Genomic DNA, 14,619 nt, shown 5'->3' with positions numbered 1-14,619 from the left:
ATGATTAGGGATGTTGAGCACATTTTCATATGCCTGTTGGCCATTGTATATCTTCTTTGGACAAGTGTCTTTTCAAGTCCTTGGACCATTTCTTATATGAGTTATTTAATTGTTTGTTGTTGAGTTGTAGGAGTTCCTTATATTTTTACTATTAACTCATCAGATATATCATTTGTGAATATTTTCTTCCATTCCTAGGTTGCCTTCTTATTCTGTTGATTGTTTCCTTTGCTGTATAGAAGATTTTACATTTGATGTAGTCCCATTGTCTATTTTTTACTTTTATTGACTGTGTCTTAATATCACATTCAAGATATCATTCCCAAGACCAACGTCATGACGATTTTCCATGTTTTCTCTTAGGAGCTTCACACTTTCAGGTCTTATGTTTAGGTCTTTAAGCCACTTTGAGCTAACTTTTGTATATGGTGTAAGATATGGGTCTACTTTCATTCTTTTGCATGTGGCTATCCATTTCTTTTGAACACTATTTATTGGAGAAACTATCATTTCCTCATTGTGTAATCTTGGTACATATCTCAAAAGCATGGTGGACTGTATATGCATATGTTTATTCACAAATGTGTGCAAGTTCAACAATATATTCTTGAACAACCAGTTCGTCAAAGAAAAAATCAAAAGGGAAATTAGAAAATCTCACGACAAATGAAAACAAAAACACAACATACTAACACATATGGGATGTAGCAAAAGCAGTACTAGGAGAAAGTTTGTAGCAGTAAACACCTACATTAAAAAAGAAGCAAGATCTTAGGGCAGGCCCGTTGGCGTAGCAGTTAAGTTCACTCACTCCACTTCGGCAGCCCGGGGTTCGCAGGTTCAGATCCCAGGCACAGACCGATGTACCGCTTATCAAGCCATGCTGTGGCAGCATCCCATATAAAGTAGAGGAAGATGGGCATGGATGTTAGCTCAGGGCCAATCTTCCTCAGCAAAGAGAGGAGGATTGACAATGGATGTCAGCTCAGGGCTAATCTTCCTCACACACACACACACACAAAAACAAGAAGAAGCAAGATCTTAAATAAACAACCTCACTTTACACTTCAGGGAACTAGAAAAAGAAGAAAAAACTAAGCCTAAAGTTAGCAGAAGGAAGAAATAATAAAGTTTAGAGAAGAAATCAATGAAATAGAGAATAAAAATACAATGAAGAAAAATCCATTAAGAGTTGGTTTTTGAAAAGATAAACAGACTTAAAAAACATTTTACTAGACTAAGAAAACAATGGAGAAGACAAACAAGATCAGAAATGAAAGAGGAGACATTATAAGGGATGCTTCAAAAATAAAAAGGTTCATAAGGGACTATTTTGAACAATTATATGCATACCTTGTAAATATTGCTGGTTCGGTTCCAGATCACTGCAATAAAGCAAACATTGCAATAAAACGAATCATATGAAGTTTTTAGCTTTCCAGTGCACACATGTTATATTTACACTATATTGTTGTCAAAGTGTGCAATAGCATTATGTCTAAAAACAATGTGCATACCTTAATTAAAAATACTTTATTACAAAAAGAATGCTAACCATCATCTGAGCCTTCAGCAAGTCTTAATCATTTTGTTGGTGGAGGGTCTTGGCTCAATGTTGATGGCTGTGACTGATTAAGGTTGTGGTCACTGAAGGTTGAGGTATCCGTGGCAATTTCTTAAATAATACAACAACGAAGTTTGCCACGTCGGTCAACTCTTCTTTCATGAATGATTACTGTGTAGTGTGCAATGCTGTTTGATAGCATTTTACCCACAGTAGAACTTCTTTCAAAATTGGAGTCAGTCCTCTCAAACCTTTCTACTGCTTTATGAACTAAGTTTATATAATTGTCTAAATCCTTTGTTGTCATTTCAACATCTTCACAGCATCAACAAGAGTAGATTCCATCTCAAGAAACCACTTTCTTTGCTCATCTATAAGAAGCAACTCCTCACCTGTTCAAATTTTATCATGAGATTGCAGCCATGCAGTCACATCTTCAGGCTTCACTTCTAATTCTTGTTGTCTTGCTGTTTCCACCACATCTGCAATTGCTTGCTGCACTGAAGTCTTGAACCCTTCAAAGTCATTAATGAGGATTGGAATCATCTTCTTCCAAAACTCCTGTTAATATTGATATTTTGACCTCTTCCCATAAGTCACAGACGTTCTGAATGGCAACTAGAATGGTGAATCCTTTCCAGAAGTTTTTCAGTTTACTTTGCCCAAATCCATCAGAGGAATCACTCTCTGTGGCAGCTATAGCTTTACAAAATGTATTTCTTAAATAATAAGACTTAAAATTTGAAATAATTCCTTGATCCATGGGCTGCAGAATGATGTTCTATTAGCAGTCATGAACACAGTATTAATCTTGTTGTCGATCGTCATCAGAGTTCTTGGGTGACCAGGTGCTTTGTCAATGAGCAGTAATATTTGGAAAGGAATCTTTTTTCTGAGCAGTAGGCTTAAAATATTTGGTAAACCATGTTGTAAACAGATGTGCTGTCATCCAGGCTTTGTTGTTCTATTTATAGGGCACAGGAAGAGTAGATTTAGCATAATTCTTATGGGCCCCAGGAGTTTTGGGATCGTAAATGAGCATTGGCTTCAAGTTAAGTCAGTAGCTGCATTAGCCCCTAATAAGAGAGATAGCCTGTCCTTTGAAGCTTTGGAGCTGGGCATTGATTCTCCTTTCTAGCTATGAAAGTCCTAGATGGCTGTTCCATGTACATTGAAAATCTGTTGTTTAGTGTAGCCAGCTTCATTAATTATCTTAGCTAGATTTTCTGGATAACTTGTGCAGCTTCTACATCAGCACTTGATACTTCACCTTGCACTTTTATGTTATGGAGATGGCTTCTTTCTTTAAACCTCATGGGCCAACCTTCTTTCTTTAAACCTCGTGGACCAAGCTCTAGCTTCAAACTTGTCTTCTGCAGCTTCTTCCCCTCTTTCAGCCTTCATAGAATTGAAGAGAGTTAGGGCCTTGCTCTGGATGAGGCTTTGACTGAAGGGAATGTTGTGGTCGGTTTGATCTTCTATCCAGACCACTAAAAGTTTCTCCACATCAGCAATAAGGTTGTTTCTCTTGTTTATCATTTGTATGTTCACTAGAGTGGCACTTTTCATTTCCTTCAAGAACTTTTCATTTGCATTCACAACTTGGCTAAGTGTTTGATGCAAGAGGCCTAGCTTTTGGCCTGTCTTGGCTTTTGACATGCCTTCCTCACTAAGCTAATTATTTCTAATTAAAACTTTCATTTAAAGTGAGAGATATGCAACTCTTCCTTTCACTTGAACACTTAGAGGCCATTGTAGGGTCATTACTTGGCCTAATTTCTTTTTTTTTTTTTTTTTAATTTTTTGTTGATTGGCCTAATTTCAATATTGTTATGTCTCAAGGAATAGGGAGACATGAGGAGAGGTAGTGAGATGGAGGAACGGCCAGTCAGTGGAGCAGTTGGAATACAGACAAGATTTATCCATTAAGTTTGCTGTATATGGGTGTGGTTCATGACGCCCCCCAAACAATTACAATAGTAACATCAGAAATCACTGATCACAGATCACCATAACAAATATAATTAATAATGAAAAAGGTTGAAATATTACGAGAATTCCTAAAATGTCACACAGAGAGACAAACTGGGCAAATGCAGTTGGAAAAATGGCGCCAATAGACTTGCTCGATGCAGGTATGCCACAAACTTTCAATTGTGAAAAACGCAATATCGGTGAAGTACAATACAGCGAAGCACAATAAAATGAGGTATGTCTGTATAAACTAACATACTGGATAACCCAGAAGAACGGATGAATTCCTAGAAATATACAGCCTAGCAAGACTGAATCATGAAGAAACAGAAAATATGAACAGACCAATAACAGTAAGGAGATTGAATCAGTAATGAAAAACTTTCCAACAAAAACAAGCCCAGGACCAGATGGCTTCTCTGGTGAATTCTATCAAACACTTAAAGAAGAATTAACATCAGTCCTTCTCAAACTCTTCCAATAAATAGAAGAGGGGGCACCAATTGCAAACTCATTTTATGAGGCCAGCATTACTCTGATACCAAAGCCAGATAAAGACATAAAAAAATAAAACTACAGGCCAATATCTGTGATGAACATAGATGCAAAATTCCTCAACAAAATACTATCAAACCAAATTAAACAGCACATTAAAAGGATCATACACCAGATCACGTGGGATTTATCCCTGGGGTGCAAGGATGTTCCAACATTCACAAAACAGTTAATGTGATACACAACTTGAACAGAATGAGTGACAAAAGTCACATGATCATCTCAACAGATGTAGAAAAGGAATTTGACAAAATTCAACATCCTTTCATGATAAAAACTCTTAACAAACTAAATATAGAAGGAATTTATCAAAACATAATAAAGGCCCTATATGAAAAGCCCATAGCTAACAACATACTCAACCTTGAAAATGTAAGTTTTTCCTCTAAGATCTAGAACAAGGCAAGGATGCCCATTCTTGCCCTTCTATTCAACATTGTGATAGAAGTCCCAATTAGAGAAATTAGACAAGATAAAAAAAATAAAAGGCATCTAAATCATAAAGGAAGAAGTAAAATTACCACTGTTTGCAGGTGACATGATCTTATATGTAGAAAACCTGAAAGACTCCACAAAAATCTATTAGAATTAATAAATAAATTGAGAAATTTGGTAAGATACAAAATCAACATACAAAAATCAGTTGTGTTTCAATAATAACAATAACCTATCTGAAAAGGAAATTAAGAAAATAATCCCTTTTACAATAGTATCAAACAGAATAATATACTTACGAATAAACTTAACCAAGGAGGTGAAAGACATGTACAGTGAAATCTATAAAACATTAATGAAAAAAATTAGACACAAAAAAATGGAAAGCATCTCAAGTTCATGGATTGGAAGACTTAATTTTGTTAAAATGACTGTACTACCCAATGCAATCTACAGATTCAATGCAATCTCTATGAAAATCTGAATACATTTTAAACAAAAATAGAAAGAACAATTTTATTATTCACATGTAATCAATCATAAAAGAACCCAAATAGCCAAAACCATTTTGAGAAAGAAGAACAAAGCTGGAGGAATCAATGTCCTGATTTCAAAATATATTACAAAGCTACAGTAATTAAAACAGTGTGATAACTTGCATAAAAACAGACATATCGGCAGGTGGAACAGAATAGAAAGCCCAGAAATAAATCCATACATTTATGGTCAACTGAGCTTCAACCAGGGTGCCAAGAATACACAATAGAGAAAAGATCATCTCTTCAACAAATGTTGTTAGAAGAACTGAATAGTCACATACAAAAGAATGAAATTGGACCCTTATCTTACTTATATCATACACAAAAATTAACTTAAAATGGATTAAAGACTTAAATGTTAAGACCTAAAATTGGTAATATCTAAAGGTTCACATAATTTCAGAAAATCAGTGTACATTTTACATTGGGCATAATGTGATGTTTGTTCTCTCTTACATAAAATAGACTTCTTACAAAGTATCAAGTCAACCAGTTGTTTCATTTTTCATGACACTCACTTTTAACATTTTTTTCTTTCTTGCTCTGTCATATTGACAATATTACACAAACACAGACACACATATGCACACACATGCATAAGAAAAAAAAAATCCTCAACCAAAAACTTCTTGCAAATATCCATACAATTGCTGATGATAAGTCATATTATGGAGTATTTATAGCATCTTATAATATCAGAGATGCCTAAATAATGATCTATTGGGCCACTTTAATATTCTACATAAGGAGTCCAGAGGTCTGACATATTTCTTTCAGAACATATACATTTCTAAAGACAAGATTTGTTTTTCTTTTATGACATTTCTTCTGTGATTTTAGTCACATCTGAAAATCTTTAACCATCACTGCAAGTCTTTACAGTGACTTAATCATATATTCACTGATCAACAAGCCTACACAAGTAGCAATTCTTGAACATCTGTATTTCATTTTTACAGTTCTCAGTTTTACTCAAGGGAAAATTAATCAGTAAAAGAGGAAAAGTATCTTCCACATACAAATTGTGCGATGAAAACTCTAAATTGAGAACTGAAACATATGGCAGGATTATTGAATAGGAGGTTGTCTTGTACATGGATTTCTGCCTTTGAATTTATGTCCCATCCTGTTTCACCTCCCTTTTGGCCTTAGTACTAAGGAGATCAGGCGAAGAAAGATCAGAGAAACAACCTGTGGTTAGACAGCCAGCCATCCCTGCTGCTTATTGTCATACAGGAAGAAAAAGTCAGCAGATAAACAAAAGTTAGAAAATTGGATACTTCTTAGAGACATGGTATTAATTCTTATTGATTGGAGGAGTTTTTTAATTGTTTTATTATAAACAATTGTTTTATTATAAAATTTTTGTTTTAATGACCAAATGCCTGTATCTCATTTGAGTTGCAATTTTAAACGTTTTTCTTTAATCATTTCCATATATTTCTAACAGAGCTCAAAACCCATATTTGGGTCATTTGGCTTTGGAAAAAAGCCAAAATCCTCTGCCACACGTCAGGGCGTAAACTGATGAGTAAAGTCATTTTTAGATGATCCTAGTAGTCCGTATGGAAGACCTGGGTAACTTAGGTCAGAAATCAGAGCTACATGTAAAGACTCAAAAGACTACACCTGTGCTTTCTTCCCTGGATTTTGGAGGGGATAAAATCCTTCATTGCTCTTATGTAGTGAGACATAAAGAAAACTTTTTTTACTTATTTATGCCAGTCTCTAAATAGGAAGAGTAGGAAGCTAGGTAACATAACTTCCAAGCTGAGCTAACCATTTGAGATGGAACATAGTTACACTGAGAGGAACCGTGTGAAATGAGATTGGGCCACATCCTCATGAGTTAAATAGCAGTTGCAGAATTAGAATCTTATGGGTAGTACTCTGTGTGCTTTATCTCCTTTCAAATGTGAAAAGAATAATTCTTGTTTCTGGGCAGAAAGGGAAACAATTTGAGAGTATGTTAAAGCAGTGAAATTCAAGAGGATACCCATTTTTATATTCTTCAACCTTCTTGCTCTGTAGGCCCACCAGCTTCAATTTTATATCATCTAGTTCAATACCACTTCTAGAGATGAAGGGATTTCAACTTAAGAAAGAAAAATACTTACCTTACTTTATGGTCAGTGGACAATTTTGCCTTCCCCCTTTCTCTCTCTCCTCCAAAAAAGGCAAATTGAATCTCTTCAATAAAGAACTTTCTACAATTCAATAATATGACAAGCAGTCCAGATAAATTGACAAACAATTGGAAAGTTGTTTTTAAAAAAGATATATAAATTGTCAATTGAGGGTGGGAGTGGAGAAAAAGGGGAAACTGGTCTATTCTTTGTCTATTTCTGTATTTTTTTTAAATGCTGTTGCAAGCATGAGTACTGACAAGAGATTTTTGCATATTGAGGTTTATGGGGTAACTATTTAGGTTTAAAATTTATTTCCCTTGAACTAAAGAAGCTTGACTTATGGCCTATCAAACATACATTGTACATCTGCTTTAACCATTAAAGTAAAGAATGCACTCTCTTAAGATAAGAATGCATACTTCCCTTCCTACACCCTATTGGTAACGCCCTATTGGTAATGCCCATATTAGCCCCTTTCCAGACATCAGGGTCATATAGACCTGCTAATTTGCAACTAAATACCTCTTTGAAACTTTGGTGAAAATGTATCCTGGGTGTGTTTAATGTATGTTCTTTGTTCTAAAAAGGTACAAGACTGTACTGAAAACCATGCCTCTCTGGAATGCTTTCTTCCTTTCTGGAAGAGGCCTTCTGTGGTTATAACTCTCTGGCTCAAGTAAAGCACCTCATTTCTCTTATCGATAGAATGGTTATTGGTTATTTTGCATTGAGAATACTATGAAAGTATGAATTATAAAATGATAAAAATTTGAAAAAGCTACAACAACTTTTTTAAAGAAAACAAATCAACATAGCATGTAGAAATCCATGTTTTCACCTTAATAAAGGACATAAATAAATCCTTGTTCCATAATTAGGAATCTTGCAGTGTTCAGTAGTCATCATTCTATGCAATAAATAAATAAATAGATAAAATTTAAAAATAAACATAATTGGTCAGGGAGAAAAACAAGCCAGCCTGTATAGACAGAACCTTAGAATCACAACATAGTTTATAAATTTCCCATAAGTCAGCACACCAAAATAAGAGAACAGTGTAGCCTGATTTCCAGATTGCTACAAACTATCACAACTACCTTCTTTGGGACTTTTTCCTTTCCGAGAGGACACTGATAATTATTTTACTTTGACTTTGCTAAGACTGGTATATTTTGGTTTGGGATTATGGAGAGGCCCTCCCCAAGTAAGTTATTTCCACTAGGTATTCCAAATTGTATTTATCATTGACCTGACATATGATTAATGCGTGTATATACATGTTTGAGATGGTTCTGTGCACTGAAGATACAGCAGTAAGTAAGTCATACAATTTTCCTTCCCTGGCAGAGCTTTTATTTTTGTCAGGGAGACAGGTAATATGCAATAAGTGATTTAGATTAGATAGATCGGTATATGATAGATAAATTAGATTAGAAGATAAGTAGGTAGATAGATATAGACAGACAGATATGGTTGTACATGTTACATAGAAAAATAAAGTATGCTGGAGGATAGAAGTAGCTAGGTAATAGGGATGTGAACAGTGAGAGGATGGACAGGGAAACGTGTCTGGAACAAAATGGATCACAGGTTTACATGAAAAATGCAAAACTATAAAACTCCTAGAAGATAACATAGGAGAAAATCTAGAGGAAGTTAGGTTTGGTGATGACTTTTTAGATACAACACCAAATGACAATCAATGAAAGAAACAACTGATAAGCTAGACTTCATTAACATAAAAAAAAATTCTGCTCTGTGAAGGACACTATCTAGAGAACAAAAGACAAGCCACAGGCTGGAAGAGAATATTTGCAAATGACATATCTGATAAGGGAATATTAACTAAAATATACAAAGAACTGTTAAAACACAACAATAAGTAAACACCTGATTTAAAAATAAACCAAAGATCCTAGCAGACACCTCACCAAAGAAGATATACAAACAGCAAATAAGCATATGAAAAGATGCTCCACATTGTATGTTATCAGTAAGATGCAAACCAAAACAACAATGAGATACCACTACACACCTATTAGAATGGCCAAAATCCAAAACACTCACAACACCAAATGCTGTGGAGGATGCAGGGCAACAGAAAGTCTCATTCATTGCTGGTGGGAATGCAAAATGGTATAGCCAGTATAGAGAAAGTTTGGAGGTTTCTTTTGTATGTATGTATGTATGTACGTGTGTGTATATATATGTGTGTGTGTGTGAGAATATATATTATATATGTAAATATATACTTTTTATTTTTTGACATACAAAAAGCTGTATATATTTAATGTGTACAACTTGATGACTTGATGAGTTTGGAGCTAAGTACACACCTGTGAAACCATTACCACAGTCTATGCCATAAACATATCCATAACCTCCAAAAATTTCCTCCCATCCTCTTTGTTTATTACCATTTTTTGTGTGATAAGGAAACTTTAACAAAAGATCTACCCTCTTAGCAAATTTGTAAGTGTAAAATATTGTATTGTTACAAAACTAAACATATTCTTATCACATAATCCAGCCATTGCACTCAATGGTATTTACCCAAAGGAGTTGAAAATTCATGTCCATGTAAAAACCTGCACATGGATGTTTATAGCAGCTTTATTCGTAATTGCCAAAATTTAGAATCAACCAAGATGTCTTTCAGTAGGTGAATGGATAAATAAAATAGACATTGGAATATTATTCAGTACTAAAAAGAAATGAACTATCAAGCCGTGAAAAGAAATAGAGGAAGCTTAAAGGCATATTACTAAATGAAAAAAGCCATTCTGAAAAGGCTACATACTCTATGATTCCAACTCTATGACATTCTTGAAAAGGAAAAACTATGGAGACCGTAAAAAAATCCGTGAAGTAACAGGAAAGGACGGGATGAAGCAGAGCACAGAGGATATTTAGGGCAGTGAAACTACTCTGTATAATACTACAATGGTGGATATATGTCATTATGCATTTTTAAAAACCCTTAGAATGTGCAACACCGTGAGTGACCCCTAATGTAAACTACGGGCTTTAGGTGATAATGATAATCAATGTAGGTTCATCACTTGTAACAAATGTACTACTCTGGTGGGGGATGTTGATAGTGGGGGAAGGTACCAGGTGCAGGGGATGTATGGGAAATCTCTGTACCTTCTTATCAATTTTTTTGAACCTAAACTGCTCTAAAAAAGTAAAATCTATTAAAAATGTCTGGAAAGGTAAAATTTAAGCTGAGAATGGACAATTTGAAGGAGTCAGCAATGTAAAGTGGACAGGTGTCAAGAGTTCTCTTTGGGACCTGTTAATTTTGAGATGCCTGGAAGAGAGTCGAGTAGATGCTTTAATGTTTGTATATATGAATTTGGAGCTGAGTGGAGAAGTCAGTACTGGGTTTAAAATGTAGGATTCAACAGCATAAGAATAGTATATAAAGCCATGGGAATGCGTGGAATAACTCAGCGAAATATATAGACAGAAAAGAGAAGAGAGGCTAAGATAAAAAGACACTGCTCTTGAAATTGGCTGCATGAAGGTTCTTGGTGACCTTGGTGAATTTCAGCAGAATGGTAAAGGCAGAAGCTCAATGTTCTTTCACTATACGCTAAATTTGAATCTAAAAGTTGACTTTTGAATACCATGTTAGATAGACTGAAATAATAATCTTAAAGACTTTTTTTTTAGAAGAAAAGGGGGATTTAAAATGATTCCTTAAATTCTCAGAGAGATGCTAACCTTTCCAGAAAAGTTTGAAAATCTGAACATAGAATTTTACTACAAGCAGAGGGAGAATGAGGAGTTTCCTGGAAGGGAGAGAGAACAGTGGGACAGGATTTGACTCTCTTTGTCATTATAGCTGATCTAAATCAGCAAGGTAGGGCCTCCTGGAAGACCATGAGTTACAATAGCCATTAAGCCTTGAGTAGTTGATGTAGGGGACAGGGACCAATGTTTAAAGAGCAGGCGAAACAATTATACCTCACTGTTCATAAAAAGCTAGCTCTTGACAGCATGTGAAATAGGAGTCCCTTTGTTTAATATCAAGGAGAAGCTTTATCTTGCATGCAGAGTTTATACTGTGAAGGATAAAGGGCAGAGAAAATCAGCAAGTTCTGCAACAATGTTGAGTTTAGACTGAGAGAGAACATTTGAAATCAGAAAAGATTTAATTGCCACTAATCGGGAAGTCCAAGGGTTTTGCATTTTGCTTTATATTATTTTTTATTTTTCTTCATATTAATAGGGCTTATGGGTCACAAAAGAGTTTAATATAGTTATAAACATATAAAGTTAATTGTTTTCACATATAAATAATATCATGTAGATATTTTCACTCTTAGACTGTTGAATTCTGATTAATTTGGTTTTGTATACACATTTAGCAATTTATCAGGAATCTCTTTAATATGCCTCATTTAAATTTACTCACATTTGTAATTTGGAAAATTTTGATTTTCATCCTTCTTTAAACAGAGAGAAGTTGTTCACTATTTTCTGTTTAAAAAAAAAAACTCTAAATGAGTAATTGTTAAAGTTATCATACAACATAAGCCAGTCTCTTCTCCCTCACGATAAATGTCTGTACTTCCTTTAACCTTTTCACTGACACTTTCTGAATCTTCATTCATGTAGTGTTCCCACCAGATTCTTCAAATATTTCTTATAATGAGAAAACCCAAACTTGATAAAACTGTAGTAAAAACCTAATCAGCAGATTACAGAGATATTTTTAAGAATGTTGTCTCAATTCAAACCTTTAAATTGATTCAATTATTGTTTATTCATTTATCATTTGGCTTGAAATAAAACAAAACTAACTTACCAGTTGTATTTAGCTGAGTGTGCAAGTGGAACATTCGACATCCATCCACCTGGTTGTGGCTGTTTACACTTCAGAGAGGGTGGTATAGGCTCACATGGAAGTAATAATATTTTCTTTTTTTTTTCCAGGAATGCTACTTTTAATTTGTATTCATATTTATTTGAAAGTGAACTTTCTGAAATTCGTTTAACTTCCTCACATGGCTCCTATATTTCTTTATTTAAATCTCTGGATGCAGCTTCAGATCATTAGAATCTATGGATTCAACATACGCCTACTTGGATTTTTTTGAAGACTTTGTTGATTTATTTTTTTGGATCTGCAGATTCAGCGTCATTAACTTTTACATCCTTATTTGAATATTCTTCTTTGACTCGTTCTAGGGATTTTTCACTGAATCCTTTATATCCCCAAATTTAGCATAAGTATCCTTCAAGTCCTTCAATGAATTATCTCTTAATTTTTATTAACATGTTACATTTTTAATGAAGCTTCTCTGAGTCTTTCTTTGTATTCTTCTTTACTCCATTTAAAAAAATATTTGATTAATTCATTGAACTCCCCTTTACTCTCATAGATTCAGTTGCAGACTACTAAAATTGTTTTATCAACTATGCTTTTGAATTATTATCCAAGGGCTACTTGCCCTTCTTTGCATCCTTCTTTGCATCCTTCTTTGCATCTTTCTTTGAATCCTTTGCATCAGCAGATTCTGTGTCAGTATCCTTTTTGGCATCTTTCTTGGCCTCGTCCTTTGATTTGCTATCTGTCTTACCGGGCTTCTTTTCATCTTTCTTTTCTTTTTTACTCCCCTTCCCCTTTGCATCTTTCTTGTCCTTTGATTCATCACCCTTCTCATTGGGTTTCTTTGTGTCTTTTTTCTCGGCCTTATCCTTCTTTGCATCCGTTTTTTCACCTTCAGATTCTGTAGCTGACTCCTTGCCCTTCTTTGCATCTTTCTTATCTTTTTTGGAACCTTTCTTTACACCCTTTTTCTCATCTTCGGATTCGTTAGCTGACTCTTTGCCCTTCTTTGAACCTTTCTTATCTTTTTTGGAATCTTTCTTTGCATCTTTTTTCTCATCTTCAGATTCGGTAGCTGACTCTTTGCCCTTCTTTGAACCTTTCTTATCTTTTTTGGCATCTTTCTTTGCATCCTTTGTCTCATTTTCAGATTCTGTAGCTGGCTCCTTGCCCTTCTTTGCATCTTTCTTGTCTTTTTTGGCATCTGTTTTTGTAATGTCTTTTTCGCCTTTAGTGCCTATTTCTATATCCTTGTCTTTCTTTGCATCTTTTCTTAACTCCTGTAAAGCTGTGGGTTCTGTTTCTGAATCTGACTTTTTCTTGTTTTCTGCCTTCTTGTCTTCTCTATCTTTCTTACCTAAGGGCTTCTGTACACCAGCATCTTCCCTGGGGCGACGAGTTGATTTAGATGGAGGCTGTGTCCTGGCAGCTAAATAAGCAGATGGTCCTTCAGAAATTGTCATTAAAGAACGGTACATCCATAACGGTTGTCTGCGGCCTCCCCTTGATTTATCTTGATTATATTCCTGAAATATTGGTTAAAATAATGATGAACAACTTGGGTGTGAGTGAATAGCCTTTATCACCATATCAAATACATTCTAACTTCAACCATGAAAAGATCTTAGATTTTGATAAATAGTGGATAAATTGTAGAGTTCATAGTTTATTTTGCCTTTCCAAATTCATTCTTTTTTGGACTAATGGATAGTCATGCCTTATTTTGGGCTTAATTTCAATTTAGAGGATCTTCATTATTTCCTCAAGATTTTACATTAAGATTGGTAGAGACCTCCACTAACTAATGACATATTGAACCTCTCTTCACAATCAGGAGAGAGTTTTTTTTTTGATTCTGTGTTCTTGAGAATTCTTGGGATGTCTTGCCCACTCTCCATTACTGTGCTAACTCAGAAACTAATTATTCTCTAATATTGAATAGTTTCATGTTCAGGTATATGCTGGTCTCTATCATCACATTCAAGTTTTCTGGAATTTAGAAGGCTACCTGTGGTTAAAAATAAAAGCATGAAACTCCTCCTGTTTGGCAAGATATAAATTGAGTATTATCAGATAGGCAATTGCAATAATGAAACCTGTAACATTTAATGCACATTAGTTTGTATAGAATGGTGCATTCTGTTTTCAACTTCAAATATTTGCAAAAGCTTAATTGTAAAAATAGCAAATTTTGGAAAGAATGTTAACAAACAATGGAAAAATAAATTGAATGAAGAAAGAAAGGAATGGAAAAGAACATGAGAAGACAGAAGAAACCTGGATCACTACAGATTGGATACATTTTCTAAAATAAACCAGAGTTGATGATACATTTGTCTTGTGAAAACTTTTCTTGGAACATTTTCATATCCCATGATGACTCTGGAAACATTGGGAGATATTTATCTTCCAATGTTCAGAATCCTAAATTCACTGTTACAGGAAATGAGGAAGCATGGAAACTTCATCAGGTTATAGAGTAACTCCATGATTCTAATGAGGGAGTTTCTCCAGCAGGAGAAAATTTTCTGAATGTTCATATTAACTGTAGCATTAGGATCTCCAGACTTTTGTGCTCCTTGG

At 34.6% G+C, this 14,619-nt stretch overlaps 1 protein-coding gene across 8 annotated transcripts in view; it reads right to left on the bottom strand.

The window, feature by feature from the left end:
• LOC131393173 (cylicin-2-like) overlaps positions 1 to 14,619 on the bottom strand; it is a 163,873-nt gene that overhangs the window by 31,265 nt on the left and 117,989 nt on the right. For 4 of the 8 annotated variants that reach the window (XR_009215886.1, XR_009215884.1, XR_009215883.1 and 1 more), the window contains 2 exons: positions 12,013 to 13,562; positions 11,531 to 11,684 (listed from right to left, as the gene is read on the bottom strand). The exons of 1 other annotated variant lie outside the window; for it this stretch is intronic. Coding sequence is in view for 1 of the 7 variants with exons in the window: in XM_058523680.1 (XP_058379663.1) it covers positions 12,651 to 13,562 (912 nt within the window). In the remaining 6 variants the exon portion in view is untranslated. Of the gene's footprint in view, positions 1 to 4,827; positions 4,871 to 7,184; positions 7,615 to 11,530; positions 11,685 to 11,870; positions 13,563 to 14,619 lie in introns of those variants that run through there. 3 more of the 8 variants (XR_009215888.1, XR_009215887.1, XM_058523680.1) reach the window with 2 other exon arrangements.

This window comes from Diceros bicornis, chromosome 28 (assembly GCF_020826845.1).
Source record: "Diceros bicornis minor isolate mBicDic1 chromosome 28, mDicBic1.mat.cur, whole genome shotgun sequence".
Classification (NCBI taxonomy): Eukaryota; Metazoa; Chordata; class Mammalia; order Perissodactyla; family Rhinocerotidae; genus Diceros; species Diceros bicornis.
Note: the sequence above shows the minus strand (reverse complement) of the source record. Positions and strands in the feature narration are given on the sequence as shown.